Consider the following 22,444-nt stretch of genomic DNA (forward strand, 5'->3'; position numbering starts at 1 on the left):
AGCCGATTGACATGTCAATTCTTTGGGCAGATGGCAGAATCTGCCAGAGCATAGAATGAAGCCTATGGGAAGAGCAAAACTTCAAGCAGGGGCACGCGGCAGAATCTGCTTGAAGTGAAGTGTGCACATACCCTAAGTAGGAAAGTGTATAATCCTATCTAGAACTTAAAAGCCCCACATGGATGCTTAACGTGTTGAAATATATCAGTAGAGCAAAAGTTTTTTTTTCTGTACACAGAATATACTTTAATTACCCCAACAAAATACAAAAAGGAAGCCACAATTGTCCCGATCCCTTCTGCTCTCCACTTCTTCCTGCTTCCAGTGACATTTCATTCATGCAGAAAATGGCCATTCAGCCCAGCAATGAATGAAGCAGGTCTGCATTGTGGCCAGTGAGTGGACGAACAGGCATTTCCTGCATAAATGAAATAATGGAGGAAGAAAGGATATGTAAAATAGCTCTTACACCTCTTATACAAAGTGGTGTCCCTTCAAGTCAGTGGTTCACTCAATCTGAGAGTCCTAGAACATTTACTGGAAATGTTATGCAAAGCCAAATAATTTCTCCAAAAGGAAAAACCTCCCATCTGCAGACAGCTGTTTCGTGGTTTTTGCCCCTCTTTAGTGCAGAGCAGGGTGTTGGCTGGCTAGTGAGAGGTCTATTGACGTGGGTCAAAGGGAACTCTCTTTAAGGAGAATCCATCAGGTAAAATATTGTAGGAATCGGGAAAAAGCAGAGAACAGCATGGACCAAACAGTGGGGGATCAGGGGAAGGTGACTTTTTTTAGTTTTATTTTTACAGCACCTGGTGTGTGTGTGTCTTTCTTGTTTGAAAACCGCCTTTAACAATTATTGGCCAAAGGCAGAGGACAGAGGGGACATTTATAACACGGCTTTGCTTGGCTTTTAGCTGTGTCAACAGGACTAGGCCAAGATGATCTCTGGATAAAAACATTTTGCCTTCTCTATTAAAATGGTCTTAAAGATTAAGAAAAAAAAGTGGAGCTGTGACTAGTTTCTATGGGCAACCAGACAGTTGTGAAGAGGCTCAATGGTATCAATCCTTGACAGTATGCAGAGATCTTGACAATGAAGCTTACGGTGCTCAGCAATCCCAGTCGCTGCCAAAAGTTGCCCCCGCCATTTAATACTGATGGAGCAGCTGTTTGAGCAATTTCCCAAAAAGTGGCTCCAAGGGTGGATAGTCCCTTTACGTACTTCATATGTAATAAGACAGTACTGTAAATAAGATGACTAAAAAACATCCCGTCAGTTACAAAGCGTTTTGGCAACAATATTCTTTATTCGTTTTACATTAAGTTGAATTTATTTTGATTGTTCTGATGTCTCAATATTTATTTCTTCCCATATGGTGTAAAAAAATGACAACAATTTAGAAATGCGTAGTTGTATTTGCTGGATGGGGATTGCCATCTGCATTCCCCTGGTGGAATCAATCAGAATAAAACACTAGAAACATTCCTGGCAGAGGATTCCACTGGTTATTATTTCACTTTCCTCCCATTTACAGTGACAATGAAGAAAGTCCCATAGTATAAGAAACAGATGACTCAGTACAGCAGTCAATACTTCGCAATATCCACCTATCTATTCCTCCAAAATATCTAGGAGACAACCCTGTCCCCCCCAACAAGATTGGAAATATGTAGTATTCAGGCAGTGGTCAAGCACAAACTCTGGGCAGATGGAAGTAGTGGTAACAGTTTACTATTGGCAATCAATTTCTAAAGCCCCTATTTCACAGGCTGAAGCAAGCAAGCGAGTTTCGACCTGTCAGATCAGCGCTTGCTTGCTCCTCATTCTCTGCTCGCAGCCGGCACTATCAAATGCTCCGACAGTGAGCGGGTAAGTGCGTGGAGGCCATGGGGAGCTGGGGGAGCTCATAGGAATGGCAGCAGCAGACCGCTGCTATCTTCTATTACACGAGCGACGGCTAGCAAACAGTCGTTATTTTTTAAGATTTTTTTCAACATGTTGAAAAACAAGGATCAGCCGATATTGTCGGAGCTATTACACCAAGCTATTATTGGCCCCAACGGCCAATAATTGGCCGATAATAATTTGGTGTAATAAAGCCTTAACACTTTTTACGGGTAAAGCCCCTAATTTTTTGTGTGCAGTGGTTTGTTCCATAACACAAGCCATTTCTCCTTTTAAAATGAGTGCATCATTATAAAACAGACCACTCCACACAAATAATGGGGATGTTGTGGCTAAACTAAAAAGAGCCTGTAGTGTCAGTTTTTTAGTATTTCCCTACATTAATAGGGTTTAACCACAATGACAACTTTGTTCATCCATTTGTCCTGCACTCTGCTGTATTTGGCAGTCCCATGAGTGTTGCTTTAAGGTGAATCTGTCAGCTGCAATTTCGTGTTCTAAACTGCTGACACTGTCAGATAGTTGTTAGGACAAGGGGACACCTGGTACCACTCATATATCCAGCTGTGCTTCCAGGAGGTAAAGAAATTATTTTATTCTCTGGTACAAGGAATCAAAAAGGCTTTTCTAAGCTCCTGACTGGCTGCATTCTGGATTGGTTCTTCTCTCCTCCCTCCCTGCTTGATTTACACATGGAAGGCCAAGCAGGGTTAAATATTTGGGGGGGGGGGGGGGGGGGGGGGGGGAGTTGGTTGTCGGACACAGGAGGTGTTACAGCCCTCAGCATTTCAGAAGCTTGAGAAGGCCTCTTTGACTCCTCTTATAGAACAAAAGCAAATTTCCACATGGTGGAATCACAGACAGATATAGGAAAGAAACTGTGTGTTTCCTTGTCCTAACAGCTTTCTAACAGTGCCAGCAGTTTGGAATGTGAGCTGCGGCTTTTAAAAGAAAAAAAAACAAAAACATTTGACAAGTCACACAGACAAAAGATTTTTATTGGTCTGAGTGTTCAGACCCCTCACCAACTGCTAGATAGAGATGGGAGAATCACATGGCTGGGCGCTTCACACTCTAGCTTGCTGCTCTTCTGTCTCATTGCAGGAGTTGGGTTCTATAGTAATTCTATGGAGCCCAATGCTGAATAGAGCAGCAAACCTGGAAGAAAACTAACAGCCGCCTGCTACTCCCTGCCTTAAGACCCCAACTGATCACAACTTTTGACATGTTATGTTTTTTCAAAGCGATAATGGAGTGACGGTGTACATACTTTACTGTAGCTCCATTCAAGCAAGGGTACTCAAGACACCACCAATAAAAAGCATAAGGGTCTTAGATAAGTGTGTGATCTGTTGGGATTCAAATGCTATCCATTATATGTGAAAGAACATTTGAAGAAGAAGTCAAGACAGCCCTTTGTCCATTACGCACACAGTAAGATAGTCAACATGGCATCATGGTAAAATATGGCATCAGCACTTCCAGTTAGAGCTCCTTTAATGATCAAATAGTCAATCATTTACCATTTAAGAAAAACTTAAGGTGTTTACCTTCAAAAACTTGTACAGAAGAAACGTGAACCAGTTTGTCAGCATTTTCTCAGCAACAGACTCCGTCCTGGCAGAAAGAGGGGGAAAAAAGAAACCCACTGAATATTATAGACAGAGCAGCAATTCATGTTTCGGCTGTATTGTTCTGCGGGTGCTACTTTCACTTTAAATTTAAAGTAGCAGAGGTTTCATGCATTATGAAAACGTACTTTAAGGGTACAAACACACGCAGCAGATTTGATACTGTGTTCAGTTATTTAGATCTAATCTGCTGCGTATCGCAGCAGTAAATACGCAGCGTATATGCCGTGTGTGTTTGTACCCTCATAAATAGTTTTACACCGATAACTATGGTGTCCTATGGGTTGTTTTGAAATCCCTTATAAACAAAGTGCACCCACTATGTGTCCTGCCTAACAGCGACACTTCCACCACTGACAAACCGCGATCAACAAACCACCCAGAGATAGCAAGCATCATTTCTCATTGATCTCAATATAAATTAAATTCCTTCTTCGTCTCTCTTTCGGAGACAGCCCCAGGGAGCCTAAAACTGCAGTTATAGTTTTGTACCAGCAATGAAGAAACCAGACATCAAAGGGGAGATCACTTTAAGCAGCCAGGAAACGTGGTAATGAGATGCATTCATGCGCCATTAAACGGGACTGGTTCAGGGAGACGCAAATCACACAGCTTAATCCCTCCGGTCCTGGGGGACGTGCAGCACTGAAGGGGTTAAACATCAGATCGTAGACATCTGTCAAACATGACAACAATGCTCTGTCTGCTAATGGAGCAAGGCAGCTTTGATCATATCTGTGGGTGATTTCAGTCCGATAAACTGTGCGCGCCATTCATTTCATTGATAGTAATCATTTTACCAGGACATATATCCAATATACCGGCAAACCAGGAAAACAAACTCCAGTCCCATGTCAATATTATCTAATTATCTGTTCAGAATCATACTGTTATCCAAAGGGGGAAGTATGGTAGTGTTTTTATTCCTCTACATAGGAGGAAGTATTATAGTAGTTATATTCTTGTACATAGGGGCAGTATTATAGTAGTTATATTCTTGTACATAGGGGGCAGTATTATAGTAGTTCTTGATGAGGTAGGAGAAAACAGGTTCCGCACTCACCGGATCTGATGCAATCAGGCAAATCTTTATTGTGTGAACTTACACATAGCGGGGAGGGGATGGAACAGGGTGCTCAAACCGCCTCTTGGTCGCCGCAAGAGGCGCGTTGAGCACCCTGTTCCATCCCCTCCCCGCTATGTGTAAGTTCACACAATAAAGATTTGCCTGATTGCATCGGATCCGGTGAGTGCGGAACCTATTTTCTCCTACATCATCATTGACTGTTTGCTAGCCTCTGCTCCGAGCACCCCGGGAGAACGGCATCTTTATATGGTTGTAGCCTCCTACACGGCAATATATCCACCTCCATGTACTAGGGTATATTATACACCGCTGTGCTGGTTACCTGTTTTCTTTTTGTGGCAATTATAGTAGTTATATTCTTGTACATAGGGGGCAGTATTATAGCAGTTACATTCTTGTACATAGGGAGCAGTATTAAAGTAGTTATATTTCTGTACATAGGGGCAGTATTGTAGCATTTATACTCTTGTACATAGGGGCAATATGATAATAGTTATATTCTTGTACATAGGGGCAGCATTGTAGCATTTATATTCTTGTACATAGGGGCAATATTATAATAGTTATATTCTTGCACATAGGGGGCAGTATTATAGAAGTTATATTTTTGTACATATTCTATGATTATCATAGAGTATGGGGTGCAGTGTTCCTGTGCAATTCTGGCTTGAGCTGCACCGAGGATCAGGGACAGGTAGAGCAAAAGCAATAAATAAACATTAAGAGCTTCATTTACAGCCAAATCCGATGGTCACAGAGTCTTGAAGTGCAATTTCTGTCACCAGGCCTGTGATCAATAGACAGAGGATGGGAAGATATTGAATTAATGAAGATAATGTATTTTTTAGCAGAACCTCAGCTTTTGCATTCGGAAATCGATTTGATTGTGTTTAATTCTTCTTTTCAGTGTCGGCTCTGTGCGCCAATTGATTTCTTTTAGCCTTTTTAATCATCTTCGCATGTGCAGAGCATTGAGCTCAGGATACGGGATCGGACAAGTGGATGGGATCTCAAGACTGCAGCCTCTCGGCTCTTCTCCACGACCGAGTTGTAAGGTAGTTAAGTGCCGGCTCAGCTGATACACTGTTACTAAAGTCTCACAATTCACAGAAATCATTAGAGAAGTCCAGGATATATAAACTTCAGTATCTGCACATAGCTCGCTCTTATTACTCGCTTTCTTTACACCAAGTATTGTAAAATCTGAGTCAAAAACACCTAACCGCTTAGTTAAGCTCCTATAATGTAGGGAGAACTACATTATAGGAGCTTAACTAAGCAGTTAGGTGTTTTTGACAAGCTTGCTGACTGTTTCCAATACCAACCAGCAGAATTGTGAATGCAGCTCTGGGGTATAACACAGCCTGCAATCAGTACCGGAAACCTAATGCATGTACACAGTGCTTCTACCAGAGATATGGAGTATACTACATAAGCAATGTATTTTCCAAGTGACTCCATCAAAAGAATAATGAATGCAGCTCTGGAGCATGATAAAAGTTGTAACTCAAGATCAGTACAAGATATGGACTGTAATGTATGTAAACATATGACTCCTCCAGCAGAATAGCAGGAGCTCTGGGGTATAATACATTATGTAACTCAGAGTCTATACAGGATAAATATTGCAGTATATGGAACACTGTGACCATACCAGCAGAAAAATACAAAGATGAGTAATGCCATGTATTTATGGAGTTTATATGTTTTCTGTAATATGGTGTATAGAGGTAAACATGAGGTTTAGGTGTTATTCTCACCTTCGGAGTAGCAGTTTTGGGTGGTTCTTGCTCTCAAGGTTCTTCTCAATCAGATCAGATAGAAGCTGTTTAAGGACACCGGTGGCATATTCCATCTCCCCCTGCAGTGCCGTCATGATGAGGGAAGCTACATTTCCTCTGTCTCTCATGGAGAAACTGCGTTGAGCTTCCAAGGTACGGATAAAAGTCAGCAGGAAATGCTTCTTGTTCAATAGCTGGCCAAAGAGGTTCAGAGCCTTCTCCACATTGGCTTGGACCTGTGATGAAGGAGCACAAGAGTCAGTGATGCACATATATTTGTGGTGAGTCTTTTTTCCTCTTTATTAAGCCACTTTAGTTAAGGGAGAGGCTAACTTAGTGCTTTTCTTTCCCATAATACTTCCCCAAAATGGATAAGCCTAGTTATTCATGGATATGTTTATGGATTTGTATATATAGGATTTCTGCAAATTAGGACAGCTGTTATGGTCGATATATTAAGGGGGGGTGTATTAAAGGCTGCAACTAGCGCAGACTATTAAAAAGGTCACGCATTATCATCGGTCTGCATCTCGCTTGCCTGTTGCAGGCGCAAATTATGGCTAAAATGTACACCAGCTCGGAGCTGGCGTACAATTCTCAAGCTGCATCAAGGCACGCCCCTCCAGATAAATCTAGCATAGTGGACAAAAGTGGGCAGCTAAGTGTCTATCTAGCTTGGCCAAAAAGAGACAGGAGATATAACCACCCAGTGGTACTTTCACCAGTAAACATAGAAGAATCTGCAGTACTTGAAAATTAAAGAGAGAAAAAAAATTGCACATAAGTTATTGTACACATGTGACATTTCAATAGCATGAATTTCATACAAAGCAATAAATGCTGCCATCTGTGTAATAAGCCGTACACACAGGTGAGCGTAAGTTCATTACGATATAGGGCACTTCATCGGGGTGGTGGGGGGTAATCTGTATCTTGTAGCGACATTTCCTTGGCTCGCTTCTTGTGTCTTATCCATTTCTTCGTTGCTGATTAATACAACCATTAGGGAAAATTATCACTCAGGTTTCATATAGTTCAAGAGTCCTCAACCTTTCCAAAGGGGGGGAAAAAACCCTCTACAGAAGCCCCGAGCAGCTGCTATATTAATCACTGGCGCATTCATAACATATTCATTGGGCATTAATAGGTGGAAGATTCCAAGTGGATTTTTTTTGTGTGCGCCAATTACTTCAAACAGGTATCCCTGCCGAGTTCTGAAGAACAGACGCTTTACCTCCCAATCCACTCACCGGCCTCTGATTACTGCTGAGAGGTAGAAAAGTCATTCAATTGCTTTAAAGGAGACTCGGACCAGCGCTAAACCTCAAGTGACCAAGGTGTCCTGGCATAAAGTGAGAATCACCAATTTACATATAGAATGGAATTACATTAGAAGTGGAATTACTTTGTACCTACATTATGTATCCTGTACTGATCCTGAGTCACATCCCCTATTATACACCAGAGCTGCACTCACTACTACTTACTATTGGACTCACTGTATACATAACATTATCTATCCTGAGTTACAATGTGCATGATGCTGCAGAGCTACACTTACTATTCACTGTGAATATTAATGAACAGTTACACTCACTATTCTGCTGCTGGAGTCACTGTTTTCAGCTGCACTCGCTTTAAAGGCTGCAATTCCACACACATCCCAAGGATAGGTGTAGCACTGCTCCTAGAAGGATGTAGCTATGCTTTCTATTCATGGACAGTTACTTTAACAAAAAATTGCAAATGTGAACCCCATCATTAATAAGATAAAGCTGCATTTATGGTTCCAGCCTGACATATACACTCAGGATAGAGAATTCAGTGATTTAGGATATTTATAAGGAGAGTAAATTGTGCGCTGTCCTCTTGGCGCGTTGTCCTCCCTCTACTCATTACCGGGAATCAACGGTCTCCGTTCCTTACGCTGCCTGGAAGTCTTTGGGGAAGCAAAGGAGAGATACAAGTCTTGGCTTCCAGCAGAATGTGTAACGGCGGCTTCTGAGGATGAACGTGCTAAGTCCGCAGCAGGAGAATAGGATCAGACTCTGTGGAACTGCTGAGGGAGATGGCAGCCACTGATCTGTGCAAGTGACTCTGATTATCAAGCACGGTGCATGTAAACGTGTCTCCGTACATAATAAGCAGGCAGCTATTAGATGGCTACGTGAAGCTGAACTATAGCACCAGATACACCATTGGTTTATTCCATTGGTTTATTCCAGCACAACTGCACACTGTCCAGTTTATATACCAAGCAGTCGCATGCTGTGAACAATTTATCCATGTCTAGTGTAAAACAGATTGACAAATTGGTTCCATAGAATCCAAAGGGCATTGTAGCCCACAAGGGAGCAAATATATGGCATAAGATGGGCACAATGATACCAGGACATGGGCAGCTCAGGCCATTGGCAATAGGAGGCCTGAGGACTGCACCACTACAATAAGAGCAACATGGAATGGGAATGAGGTGGGTATTGTATTTCACCCCTTCTCTGTAGTAAAACTTTCAGGACACTGTGGGTGAGATTATCACTATGGGGTACACTAGGAAGTATTATCTTTGGGGGGGGGGGGGGGTCATGATTACTATTAGAGTACTATGAGATGTAAATAATGGGGTACACTAGGGAAGCATTATTATTGTGAGCCAATTTTATTTTAAATATATATATATATTTTTTGGGGTGAGCAGAATTACTACTAGAGATGAGCGAACCTGGAGCATGCTCGAGTCCATCGAACCCGAACATTCGGCATTTGATTAGCGGTGGCTGCTGAAGTTGGATAAAGCCCTAAGGCTATGTGGAAATCATGGATATAGTCATTGGCTGTATCCATGTTTTCCAGACAACGTTAGAGCTTTATCCAGGTTCAGCAGCCCCAGCTAATCAAATACCGAACGTTCGGATGGACTCGAACCCGAACCTGGTTCGCTCATCTCTAATTACTACTAAAGCCACTAAAAGGGACACTCTAGGGGAAAAATATTATTATTGGTATATTGGTACTACTATTACTATAAAGGATCTTTATAGGGAAACCCTGGCAATCTGGGCAGTGTTGAGGACATTCTGCCTGGCATAGGTACTTTTAGGGGCACTCTGTTTGGTACAATTATTTGTGGTGGTACATTATTACTATCGAGTCATTCTGCCTCAAACAATTCTAGGTGAAAGCTCTGTTCAGGCATTATTACTGTCAGGGGCACATCAGGCACATTATAGCAGCTGTGTGTATAGCTGAATGTGAGTGCAGGCACATTATAGCAGCAGTGTGTATAGCTGAGTGTGAGTGCAGGCACATTATAGCAGGAATGGAGAGCATGGGAAACACAAGGGCTGACAGAGACTGCAGGGAGCATGAAGGAATAAGCAGGGCAGATGTGGGCACATCAATGCAGCACTCGCTGTCCGCAGAAAGAGGGCTTACAGTTATGGAGAGATTACCTCCATAGTCCTGTCCCCTGATACAAGCCTCAGCCAGAAGTGGATCTGCTATGAATTGGAAAGTGAGGGAGACTTCCAGGGTCACAGTACAGTGCTGTAGACCACACTATGCAGACCATGCCCTTGCCCACCTCCCCCGGTACGGGGAGCTCTTAAGCCAAAGCAATGCTCTTAAACCTAGTTACAGTCTTGAAAAACTGTGAATTCTTCTTGCAAAATGCTCTCAATCCAAGTTACTTATAAACCAAGGCACCACTGTATATCTCTGCCTCTGTAAGTTTGCTTACCCTGGTCTAAGGAGATGCTGGAGAAAATTTAACATTACCTGTCCCCCCCCCCCCCCCCCCCTCGCCTCACTAACTTCACCTTGCAAAGCAACAGAAAACAGATTGCAGATTATACGGCCAGGGAAATTTGCCGTTTGTTTTACGAGTCGTCTTTAGAAAGTAAATTTGGAAAGCCATTAAACATATCGAGCTATGAAACAAGCGCACAAAATGTAAGACACCTAATTGCCTCTGTCTGTATTGGAAATCCTATTGACGGGAGAGCAAGCGCCAGTAATGTATAAAGCCCATCTACTCTGCAGGACGATACACAGAGGAACCAGGGGAGGAGCGCCAATGACAACATGATTTTTATTTTCATCAATATTTGATATGATCTCCATGTAAATGCACATTTCCCGAGCTAGGCTTAGAAGACTTCTATTGGCTTCTGCTAGAATTTACTGGCAGGAAGTCTTGGAGGGGTGCAGGCAGTTTCGGGAGAGCTACATGATGGGCGCAGGGGCTATACTTAGCAACAATTTGCCCAGTGGCAGAAAACACAAAAAGCAGATAAAGATTTGTATTACAGAAAGAGGCGACTCCTTGTCTGGAAAGGCTTAAATAACACACAAACATATCAAATGACAGCAATGGAAGGTGTGTGGTGCTGAATTAATAACACAGAATGCAGGTAAATATCACCTATATAATCCGAAGATTCTGCTATTTTGAAAGTAAAACCATCCACCCCCTGCTTAACTATTGTACAATGAAAAGCTCAGCAAATTTCTAATTAACTTTAAGGTTCAGTGACAGCATGCAGATAGCCTAAAATTTAACTATCACCAAGGCTTATTAGAGCTAGACTCACACTTAAACAAATAGCCCAAAAAATCTGCAACCATGTTAGCCAAGTATCAATGGGGACATATGCAACGTGATACCCACATGAAGTTTTTGGGTTTGCCATTATTTTAGGGCAATATACATCACGCCACGCATCTGGCATTTTTTTTTTATAATAAATAGTGGTGTTTTCCTCTCACATGCTTCTATGGGGGGAAAATGCCATGTCTATTTGCATACTGGCGTCTTTCTGGAGTTTTTTTTTTCTCCAATTATTCAATATAAATCCTGGAATCATACAAGGAAAGAATCACATGATTTGTAATGGAAAAAAAAACAGGATAATGCTACAAATAAAATTGCCTGTGCTAATTTACACAAAAATGAGAAAAGGCCTGGAAAAAAATTCAAAAAGCGGGTAAAAAAATTGCCTGTGGTTTTTGTAGCAGTCGAAGAGAAACAGAATATCGTTGGCATAAAAAGACTACCTGGTCCATCTAGTATGTCCCTATATTATTTCTCACCTTAGGATAGATATATGTTTATCCCAGGCAGGTTGCCATGGAATTACTGTAAATTTACCAACCAAATCTGCTAAAATATTGCTCCAAGCATCTACTACTCTTTCAGTAAAGTAAAATTTTCTTGCGTTGCTTCTGAGCTTTTCCCCAACTAACCTAATAAGCCTAATACTGTCTAGTATTTTAACAGCATCAAACTAGACCAGCCAGGCAGAAGCACACTAGGAGACAGATTTGGCTGGTGAGGAATTGCACCTTAGCTCTATTAACGTCAATTCAATTAAGCTGCAATACTGCACATGGCCTATGGACAGGTGTGGCGCTATTATTTTCAGAGTGCACACTTTTTTTTTTCTAATCCTGCACACACTTTTCTTAGGGAAATGGGCCCCCAATGGCCATTATCAGTCAGCCACAGCCTGGGTCATTCACTAGACTGGAGAAACCAGCAGCCAATCAGAGTGCTCCACAAAATTCTACACAATCAAACCCAATCTGCTCCCATACAATTGCTTTACAGGCTTCAGGCACAGCAATGAAATGCTCCACTTGATTTCTTTAATAAAAAGTTGTGGTTAAAACTGCTTCCTCACTGTGTAGTCTTTTATGGTTGGAGTTCTGCTGGTTTTAAGTTGGAAGCAAATGTACAGTATATTAGGAAAATATACATGTATGAAAAGCAAAAGGAAGGGATGCTGGAATTTATAATTCTACAAATATAAAAAAGCCACTATTATATGGGTGTCTACATTCAAGCGGTCAACAACAACAACAAAAAGCAAACAAAAGGGTATGAGATCTGACGCTGACGTATTTCAAAGCCATTTCAATGGAGGACAATTGGCTTGTAAAAAATAACAGGTTAACTCTTTCCAGTATGCAATTCAGAAAATTCTGTACAGTTGTCTCGCTTTATTTTCCCCCACTTAACAATAGCAGTATAATGAGCGGGAAATTTCATCCCAATTCCCAATTTAGAGATGTGAACAAAGCAGCTTCCTGTAACAAAGCCAAGTAAAAATGTGTTATGAGCATTTATTTGAGGCCTGGCGCTCACCACACAAAGGATTGAAAAACGGCATAGATCCCTACCTCCATCTCTTTTAGTACAGGGTGGTCTTCAATGCCAGGGAACAGAACTCGCATAGCATAAGTGCGATAGTCCAGGAAAGGGATGCCGGCCCCATCCAGGTCATTGGTCAGCTCATGAATGTCCGTCTGCAGCTCAGCAAAGGCTATAAAGACATGAATAGATATATTAGAATCATTTTCAGTGAAGAAAGTCTGAAAATATTAAGACGTGTATTTCTTAAGGAAAATATCTTGCAGCCTGAAGAAAACATGTTCATGAAAGGAGCTTGGTAGAAACCACAGAGATGCCACTAGCCCATGGTGAATAGTAATGAACGCCAGGCTTGCCAAGCAAATGCTAAAGCCTTTAAGTATACAGCCCAGAGGGGTCAGAAAAATGGGGTAATTTAGTCTTTTATAAACCCCCTGAACTCCAGGTAGGCAATATGTCATTATCTGGCATAGTCCTGATTCTCTATAACATCCTTGTTACCTCGATACATTGTGTTCCTCCGCACAACGCGGCAGATACACATTCACAGGTCACCACGTCCTGGAGAACAAAGAATGTTTCCTACCGGGGTGTTAGACACAACGTCTAGTGATCATACAAGGCAAATAACCAGTAATCTCCATTACCGGCCCTGCCGCCGCCTTCTGGAGACGTGCACGTAAGATGGTGACTGCATCAGGTTCATGAGACACAGATCTGTGAGAGGAATTCAATTAAATTTATGTAGCCGCGTTGAGAGAAGAACTTTCGGAGCTGTCAGATGCTTAGAAGGGTGGAGGGAGCAGCACGGGGGGGGGGGGGGGTAGCGGGCGAGCGGAGATCTCTAATCTGTCCGCGGAGCAACTCAAAGGCATAGTATGGGTAGAGATACCATGCCGCTTAATTAAAAGGCCGATCTTTTATCTGGCAGCTGTAGGATATTACTGAGGATCATCCTAGGCACAGCCTTGTCGCTCCCTCTATCTCCTGTTTTAGATATATATTTCAGAGTACATATAGGCGCACACATATAGAACTTGTTTCTTCATCCTCTTTCTACTGCCAACCTCTTGCCCCCTAATTCTAGACCTGCTGCAGTCGGCTGGGTTGTGACACCACATTCTGCTCACACAAATAATGGGCAATTAAATTGCCTTCTGCAAGAGTTTTTGCCTACTTCTTGTCCCAGTTTCCTCCACATAATGAGACACCTGGGTGTCTCGCCCTCTTCCCTTGCTCATCTTGCCAATGGTTCTCTTTTATATGGTCCACCTCAGAAGATGGCAAGATATAAATGGAACGGATGATTTAACTCCCACCATTAGTATACTGTAGCCCCCTCCCCCAATCTGCAGACTCCCTGAGGGACGGTCTTTGATGCTGGATGTTACCGTCTAACAATCTGAGGAGGTGAACATCAAAATGAGGCCTCCATTATCAAGAATGAGCCCAGATATCAAACATAGGCCAGGAGAACATGGTGCATGAACGACTTCATGGTGAGATTAATGGGCTCTACAGAATCCACACGACTAAAGGGACAGCACTGAATTCTTATAAGGCTCTGTCTGCTTATATAAAAATGTAACATCCGCCCAAGCCAGAAATATCAAAGCCATAGCTAGGAACATCATTACAGGATATGAAAACGCTTAGATGTCTGATGGACACATTCATAAGGCAATAAGAAACATTTGTCATCCCAGGACTATCTATACATTCTCATACTTACCTTCCTTGCATTCCAAGGCAACTCTTGACTCCAGATTGTCCATCTGCAGTTGGAGACGCTTCAGTGTGCGATCTGCATCTCTTGACTTGCGCTTGTAGGCAATGAGGACAATGATGATGATGAGTAAGAGAAGTCCACCACCTCCACCAATGCCAATGATTGCTGGTAAGGTCAAGAGACTATCTGAATAGATCTGCAATGTGCCAGGGGAAAATTCAAATCCTCCAACTTTGATCTGAGAAAAGTGAAGAGAAATCATATTACCTCTTGAAAGGGACATTTCATAATGATAATAAGATACCTGAAGGTGCAGGTGCATCCAGACATACCGTCACTTTGTGTTGACCAGTGAGGTTAGGAGACTCACACAGAAGCTGCGTTTCAGAGACTGTTAATGCACAGGGAGTGTCACCAATTAATACTGTGTAGTTCAACCTGAAATTTCCGGGAACAGCTGGAAGAATATTCCGACCCTATTAAGATATTAAGAGGAGAGAATTTGTTTTATAGCTTAGGACATATGCCTGGGATGACCTAAGATAGATTAATGATATCATGCATCACCCAGAGCTCACTAACCTTGATGATGAGTGGAGAGCTTGGCTTCAGCTCCAAGTTTCCTGAAGGACTCAGTGGCTCAAAAACTGGATCTGGGTAGTAGGTGAAGATTGTGGTGTTAACAATAAGTAGGGACTGGACATTGTCCATGATGAAACCAATCTCATCAGGGCGATCTCCGTTCTCAGGAGGGGATCTCAATGGATTTTCAATGGAAGGTGCCAGGCACACCATAGTGGTGTCGTTGTAGATTGTGCAGTTCTAGAAGGAGAAGTCAAAGGGGCATCAGAACCAAGTAAAAAGTTTTATCTGGACAACTGTACAAAAATTACCATCTACAACAAATCCAAGGAACCCATGCTGTTGGATTACCAGAGGTTATGAACTTTTGGGCACTACAACAAAAAGGAAGCCAGTCTGAGGGTCACACCATCTTTTTCTCCAAAGTACAATAGAAGTAAAGGGATGTGCAATGTTGACATAAAATCCAAACCCTGTACTGATAAAGAATGAACACTTTGTACAGATTGGTGTCTCTGGTTTGGCTGATATCCCTTAGCCATATATTAAGAATTGTTAAAGGATCATTCTACAACTAACATTCATCACCTATTTAGAAGTTAAATGATAAATGCATAACTGGGACTCTCACCAAACACCTAAACCACCTGACCAAACCCCCATATCAGAAACTTTTGAATAAAAAAGCAGGTCCACATAAGCCATGCAGCTCTATTTATTGTGTATGGAACGGAGTGTGATAAAACGCTTAACTTTGTTATATCCACCAGTTCCAAAGACTATGAATAGAGAAGCAGGGCATGTGTTAACGTTGCATACAAGCTTCATCTTGTCACCTAAACTGTGCTTTCTCTGGGATACCCTCTTTTACAGGTCAGAGATTGGCACTATGGAAGAACAGTGCAGGTGGAAAGTAAAGCATTCACCCACAGCAATCGATCAGATTTGAGCATTTATTTTCAGAAGTCCTCTGGCTAATGAAAGCAGCAGTGTGATTTGTTTTCTGTAAGCATTTTGCATCAGCCTTAATAACTTCCCCACTGTTTTCTTCCTTCTGGAGAAGAGTCTTTTTGAATACTTTTTCCTTTTCTACATCAGCCGGATATCTGCAATCAGAACCAAACCCAAGAGCTACCCGAAGGCCCCAGATGGGACAAAGAGGGGCTTACATTCTCACGCTCCACATCACCATATTTCGCCCGTATTTTGGGGGCCCGGATGGTGGCCAGGTTCACTCCAGTGACCGTGAGAGGTGTCCCACCACTGCAATACAATAGGACAGCTTTCAATTCAGTATACAGTCAACCAGTGCACCATGATCAAGCTACTACCTATGTCCCCCACCCATCGTAGTGGGTAGACATTACCTGGTGATGCTCCACTCAGGCTCTACCTTCTGCACTGTTGGATCCTCCGTGTAGTTGTATTTGACAGTCAGGTTGTGCAGCACTGCTCGGTTGATGTGAATCTCGATTTCAGTGCTTGTTGGGGTCAGCCCCTGTGGAGTTTTGCAGCGAATTTCTTTTGCAGTTCTCCTAAAGATGGAAAGACAGGAACGGTAAGCGTTTTGGCTGCCATACAATCCAAGTGTATACGCATGGAAATGAAAGATCTGTCCCTGATAAACTTTTCTTGACAAGATGCTCCAAGGTCACAGGGGGTATGACAGAATGAGCAGATATGGTCACTGATAAAGCAGCATGTGATTTTATTATTAACACCATAGGGTTCAATTGAGGATAATAATCAAGTGCAATATGCTGTTTCACGTTTTAGCTCTGATCACATGCCATATAGTGTTGGTCACATCAATATCCATGTGAATAAACAGCAGATGTCCTAACAAGGCATATGGATGTCAAAGAGAGCACCGCCTCTACGCATCAGAAAGAATTAAGGTTCTTACCTCAATGGCCTAGTATTATATGGCAGCCATTTAAAAAAAAAAAAGTCTCAGGAGCTGCTGACTCTCCTACTGCAGCTGTTGCTGTTACCTACCTTTATATCCCCAACAGTGAATAAAAAAGACAAAATACTCTGTATAGGAAATTTTGGAAGCAGAATATAGGAGGGAAGGGGCAGCATAGGTTATATCCTCACCCCCCACCTCCAGACTGTGGGCAGCAGCATATAGGAGGAAAGGGGCAGCACAGGTTATGTTGACCCCCACCTGCAGACTGTGGGCAGCAGCATATAGGAGGGAAGGGGCAGCACAGGTTATGTCCTCACCCCCACCTGCAGACTGTGGGCATCAGCATATAGGAGGGAAGGGGCAGCACAGGTTATGTCCTCACCCCCCACCTGCAGACTGTGGGCAGCAGCATATAGGAGGGAAGGGGCAGCACAGGTTATGTCCTCACCCCCCACCTGCAGACTGTGGGCATCAGCATATAGGAGGGAAGGGGCAGCACAGGTTATGTCCTCACCCCCCACCTGCAGACTGTGGGCAGCAGCATATAGGAGGGAAGGGGCAGCACAGGTTATGTCCTCACCCCCACCTGCAGACTGTGGGCATCAGCATATAGGAGGGAAGGGGCAGCACAGGTTATGTCCTCACCCCCCACCTGCAGACTGTGGGCAGCAGCATATAGGAGGGAAGGGGCAGCACAGGTTATGTCCTCACCCCCCACCTGCAGACTGTGGGCATCAGCATATAGGAGGGAAGGGGCAGCACAGGTTATGTCCTCACCCCCCACCTGCAGACTGTGGGCAGCAGCATATAGGAGGGAAGGGGCAGCACAGGTTATGTCCTCACCCCCCACCTGCAGACTGTGGGCATCAGCATATAGAAGGGAAGGGGCAGCACAGGTTATGTCCTCACCCCCACCTGCAGACTGTGGGCAGCAGCATATAGGAGGGAAGGGGCAGCACAGGTTATGTCCTCACCCCCCACCTGCAGACTGTGGGCATCAGCATATAGAAGGGAAGGGGCAGCACAGGTTATGTCCTCACCCCCCACCTGCAGACTGTGGGCATCAGCATATAGAAGGGAAGGGGCAGCACAGGTTATGTCCTCACCCCCCACCTGCAGACTGTGGGCATCAGCATATAGAAGGGAAGGGGCAGCACAGGTTATGTCCTCACCCCCCACCTGCAGACTGTGGGCATCAGCATATAGGAGGGAAGGGGCAGCACAGGTTATGTCCTCACCCCCCACCTGCAGACTGTGGGCATCAGCATATAGAAGGGAAGGGGCAGCACAGGTTATGTCCTCACCCCCCACCTGCAGACTGTGGGCATCAGCATATAGAAGGGAAGGGGCAGCACAGGTTATGTCCTCACCCCCACCTGCAGACTGTGGGCATCAGCATATAGAAGGGAAGGGGCAGCACAGGTTATGTCCTCACCCCCACCTGCAGACTGTGGGCAGCAGCATATAGGAGGGAAGGGGCAGCACAGGTTATGTCCTCACCCCCCACCTGCAGACTGTGGGCATCAGCATATAGAAGGGAAGGGGCAGCACAGGTTATGTCCTCACCCCCCACCTGCAGACTGTGGGCAGCAGCATATAGGAGGGAAGGTGCAGCACTGGTTATGTTGACCCCCACCCCTGGACTGTGGGAGGCAGTGGAGTCAGACGGTTCCTTCATCTCCAGCAGCAGCTGTCTAATGTAGCAGCAGAAACATAAAAAGCCTTTTGCTGAACTAAAACTCAGAGTCACACATTCACCCCGCAAACAGCAGCTATTAGCGCTGATAACCACCAATTACCACAGGAAAATATTTAAAGACCCGCTCTATTATCATTCGTAATCTAGAAATTATGCACTTGAAATCCTATGGAAGAGAGACGCAGGCAGAGAGAAGCCGAAGCGCGGGCGAGATGCAGCCTGGGGCACACACTTAAACCTACGTCTGCAAGTCACAATGTGCCGCTATCTGAACGCTCTCCTGATGATTCTCAATGGCTTTTTACAGCACAAAACATCCTCCGGTGGACACGCGTCGTTCTGCGGCAAGGCTCAATGCTCACTCTGCTTATTATTGATATGCCATCTGCATTTCATATAACACGGGTGAAAGCTGCTGGGATCAAGGAGAAGCTATGAAACGGCAGAAGGAGACTCTCAAAAGGACACCTGAGAGCTAAGTACTTCAGCAGCACAAAACTCACTCCTGTCCATATAGTTTGCTACAATGTATCAGTTCAGGTTACAAAGCACTGTCTAGACTGGACACACTGTAGCAAACCCTCAGCTGTGAATCAGAAATGGTCGAGGGTGCGGGCAAAGTATCACCATGGGCTGTGGGGATGAGCTGCAATACCAGACACTAGTCAAGATTAAGTAATTTCTGCACAAAAACCAAACTTTTTTCTCAAATCTCAGATGACCCTTCTATGCTGATACAAATACCTTTAGTTTCCTTCAATGTTTCCCATATATAAAGAATAGCTCTAGTATTATCCTATGATAGGAGCACAGCACGGGCCATTACCTGATACCATACACCCTAAAATTGGTTATAAAGGATTAGAAAAACTTGGCAGCTTTCCTACAGAAACACTTCCACACCTGTTCATGGCTTGTGTCTTGTATTGTGCTGAGCTGCAATACCATCTCATAGCCTGAAAACAGATGTGGGACTGTTTTAGGTAGAAAACAGCCTTGTCTTAAATCTTGTACAGCTCCTTTAAAGGGGTTATCCAGCTTGGGGGCAGTTTTTTGGGGGGACCGGGGAGGAGGTGGCTGAAATAAAAGACGTCCACTTATCTCCCCGGTTCCAGCGGCGGGTCCCGCATCACGGCGCTCTGGTGCCTGGTTCCCGGCCGCTTCCTGGTGTCTGACGCCGCCCGAGGCGCTACATCTCAGGGACGCTCAGCCACTCAGTGAAGGAGGCGGGATCCGAGCGGACTTCAAACGGATCCCGCCTTCTTCACTGAGTGGCTGTGCGGCCCTGAGACGTAGCGTCTCGGCCGGCGTCAGACACCAGGAAGCGGCCGGGAACCGGGCACCAGAGCGCCGTGATGCGGGACCCGCCGCTGGAACCGGGGAGGTAAGTGGACGTCTTTTATTTCAGCCACCTCCTCCCCGGTCCTCCCCAAAAAGTGCCCCCAGGCTGGAGCACCCCTTTAATCCGGGCTGCACTGAAAAAAAAATGCACATGGTTTTACCATGAGCTTCTGAGTTCTTGTGATGTGCAATAGTTTAAGAAGTCAAACACATTTTGTAGGTTTTTCTTGTTAAAACCAGTTAATCACCACAAAACATTTTTAAATGTTGAATTGGGATGAGGGCACATCCGTGTGCGCAAACATCCCAATTCACCATAGCACACAATGGAAAGTGTGGCTGGAGCTGCACTTTCCATTGTGTGAGCTGACAGTTCTGTACGGCCGCTATTTAATGAATAGCGGCTGCACAAAACTGACATTTCAGTTTTGTGTGTAGCTGCTAGGAATCCCAGCCAGAGTGTATACTATGGAGGAGATTTATGAAAGGGTGTAAATATGCACATGGTGTAAACTGCCCACGGCAAACAATCACAGCTCAGCTTTCAGCTCTGGTAAAATATAAGAGGAGCTGTGATTGGTTGCCGTGGGCAGTTTACACCATGTGTATATTTACACCCTATCACAGCTCCTCTTATATTTTACCAGAGCTGAAAGCTGAGCTGTGATTGGTTGCTGTGGGCAGTTTACACCAGGTGTATATTTACACCCTTTCATAAATCTCCCTCTAAGTGTATACACTATGGCTGGGATTCCCTCTGCAATTTGCAACAACGGCCATGATTAATAATACGTTGTGGGAACTTAGCCTTAATATGTCACCAGAAGATCTCATCACTGCTATACCACCATGCAATTGTAGAGGTTCTACTGCTTCCAATACAGGCAGAGCAGAGAGTGACTGGGCATGTGTTAGCAGTTAGCTCATCAAATGGACAAGCATGATACCATATCAGACTCCCCTAAACCACAGATAGATTCTTATTAACCCTTCACTACATTTTTTAACATGTAAATAGTAAAAACTATTAATGGATTACGTACCAGGAAAAGGCACATGGTCGTCCTCCAATGTCTACAGACACATTGCTTCCAGCGTTCAGGTTACTTCCCTCTATGGTTATCCATGTGCCACCAGACAATGGTCCACGAGCAGGAGTCACTCTGTTAAAATGTGGGTTCTGTGAAAAGAAGATTTGTATAATAGAGTTATTGAACAAACTCTACAATAACTAAGTATGTACTCAGTGACTATACCAGCAGATCAGTGAGTGCAGCTCTGGAGTACAATACAGGCTGTAACTCTGGATGAGTACAGGATATGTAATATATTGTATAACATAGCAGGCAAATTTATGTAGATTCACTCTATTAGTAAAACAATGTTTACAAATGCAGACATGCATTAAGGAGTTAGACAGTGGCTGTGAGTCCTATGTGGGGGGGACTAACATACAGAGGTGGTATACTAACATGGCTTGTACTTACTATAGCATGGCTGCTGGAGATGACTTACCACAAAAGTAAAGGCCTTAGGCGCAGTGGTCATGTACTCCTTAGAACAGTCTCTGATGCAAACCTCGACAGTGACATTACGGGGTGGCACTATTTTAGCCTCTCCAATCTCACAAACAATCCTAAAAGACAATATAGCACATTAGACACCAGTTGAATGCAATATAGTGTTCTGGATTTTTCATTTTCTATCTGTACTGTTCTATTTTCTGGATTTTATGTCTATATATAATTGTATATGGAAGAGAATATAGAATTTCTGGGTGTACAACTAGCAGATGACCCGCCAATTTAATGCAATCTCATGGGATTATACTGGAAACCTAACCACTTTTTAGGGCACCTTCAGGAGCATGCGGAGACCCACGGGCATTTCCCTTCCCTCCCTTCCATTTCTTCCCTTGTTTTTTCTAGTACTTTACCGTTATTGTATTAACAAGCTTCAGCAACTGCAAAGGACCTTTCCATGTTGAATTTAATTGATGCAACTGTTCCTAATCATAGTACTTTGTTAGGTTTGTGTATCACCTACGTGCCTTTCTATGCCTTTTACATTCCTGACTACATGTAAGTTCTGATTATGCTGAAGTCTTGAATAAAAAACAGTTTAAAGAGAATTTCTGGGTGTGACAGAACTTACTGCTCAGCGCTGATATATTCACTCTCTATTGGCACACACATGACTTGTCCAACTCGCACACCAAAGCGGATGTCCTCGAATCTCAGGCCTAGGTTCTCCCCAGTTATAGTCAGCCGTGTTCCTCCCTGTCTTGGTCCCGTCTCAGGAGACAGCTTCAGGAGACAATAGAAGATAAATTAGATACTTATTAAAAAAATAAATAAAATCTTTAGAAAATCAAGGTTACTATATATTCTGCATTATCAAACATTCCCAGATAAGATTAGGGTAGAAACATGGATAAGAAGTGATATTTTGTATCCAGATATGTTCAGACGATTCTGTGGCAGAGCTACAGACACTAATGTATCCCATGTACTGTAGGTTGGCAGAACCCACCTGCAGCAGTCAAGGTACCAACCCCCTACCATGTAAGAACAAGACCTGCCATGGCTTTAAATAAGGTAAGTGCTTTATCTAGGTGCCAGGGAC

General features: G+C 43.7%; 1 protein-coding gene across 4 annotated transcripts in view; it reads right to left on the minus strand.

Moving 5' to 3' along the window:
* Positions 1 to 22,444, minus strand: part of PLXNA1 (plexin A1) — a 246,264-nt gene that overhangs the window by 24,500 nt on the left and 199,320 nt on the right. For all 4 annotated transcript variants that reach the window (XM_069966727.1, XM_069966730.1, XM_069966728.1 and 1 more), the window contains exons 13-23: positions 21,974 to 22,125; positions 21,335 to 21,455; positions 20,863 to 20,999; positions 16,235 to 16,402; positions 16,037 to 16,130; positions 14,868 to 15,107; positions 14,618 to 14,761; positions 14,289 to 14,523; positions 12,586 to 12,728; positions 6,385 to 6,641; positions 3,457 to 3,523 (exon numbers count right to left, since the gene is read on the minus strand). In XM_069966727.1, coding sequence (XP_069822828.1) covers positions 3,457 to 3,523; positions 6,385 to 6,641; positions 12,586 to 12,728; positions 14,289 to 14,523; positions 14,618 to 14,761; positions 14,868 to 15,107; positions 16,037 to 16,130; positions 16,235 to 16,402; positions 20,863 to 20,999; positions 21,335 to 21,455; positions 21,974 to 22,125 — 1,758 coding nt within the window. The remainder of the gene's footprint in view (positions 1 to 3,456; positions 3,524 to 6,384; positions 6,642 to 12,585; positions 12,729 to 14,288; positions 14,524 to 14,617; positions 14,762 to 14,867; positions 15,108 to 16,036; positions 16,131 to 16,234; positions 16,403 to 20,862; positions 21,000 to 21,334; positions 21,456 to 21,973; positions 22,126 to 22,444) is intronic.

The sequence above is a fragment of the Dendropsophus ebraccatus genome, chromosome 4 (genome assembly GCF_027789765.1).
Source record: "Dendropsophus ebraccatus isolate aDenEbr1 chromosome 4, aDenEbr1.pat, whole genome shotgun sequence".
NCBI lineage: Eukaryota > Metazoa > Chordata > Amphibia > Anura > Hylidae > Dendropsophus > Dendropsophus ebraccatus.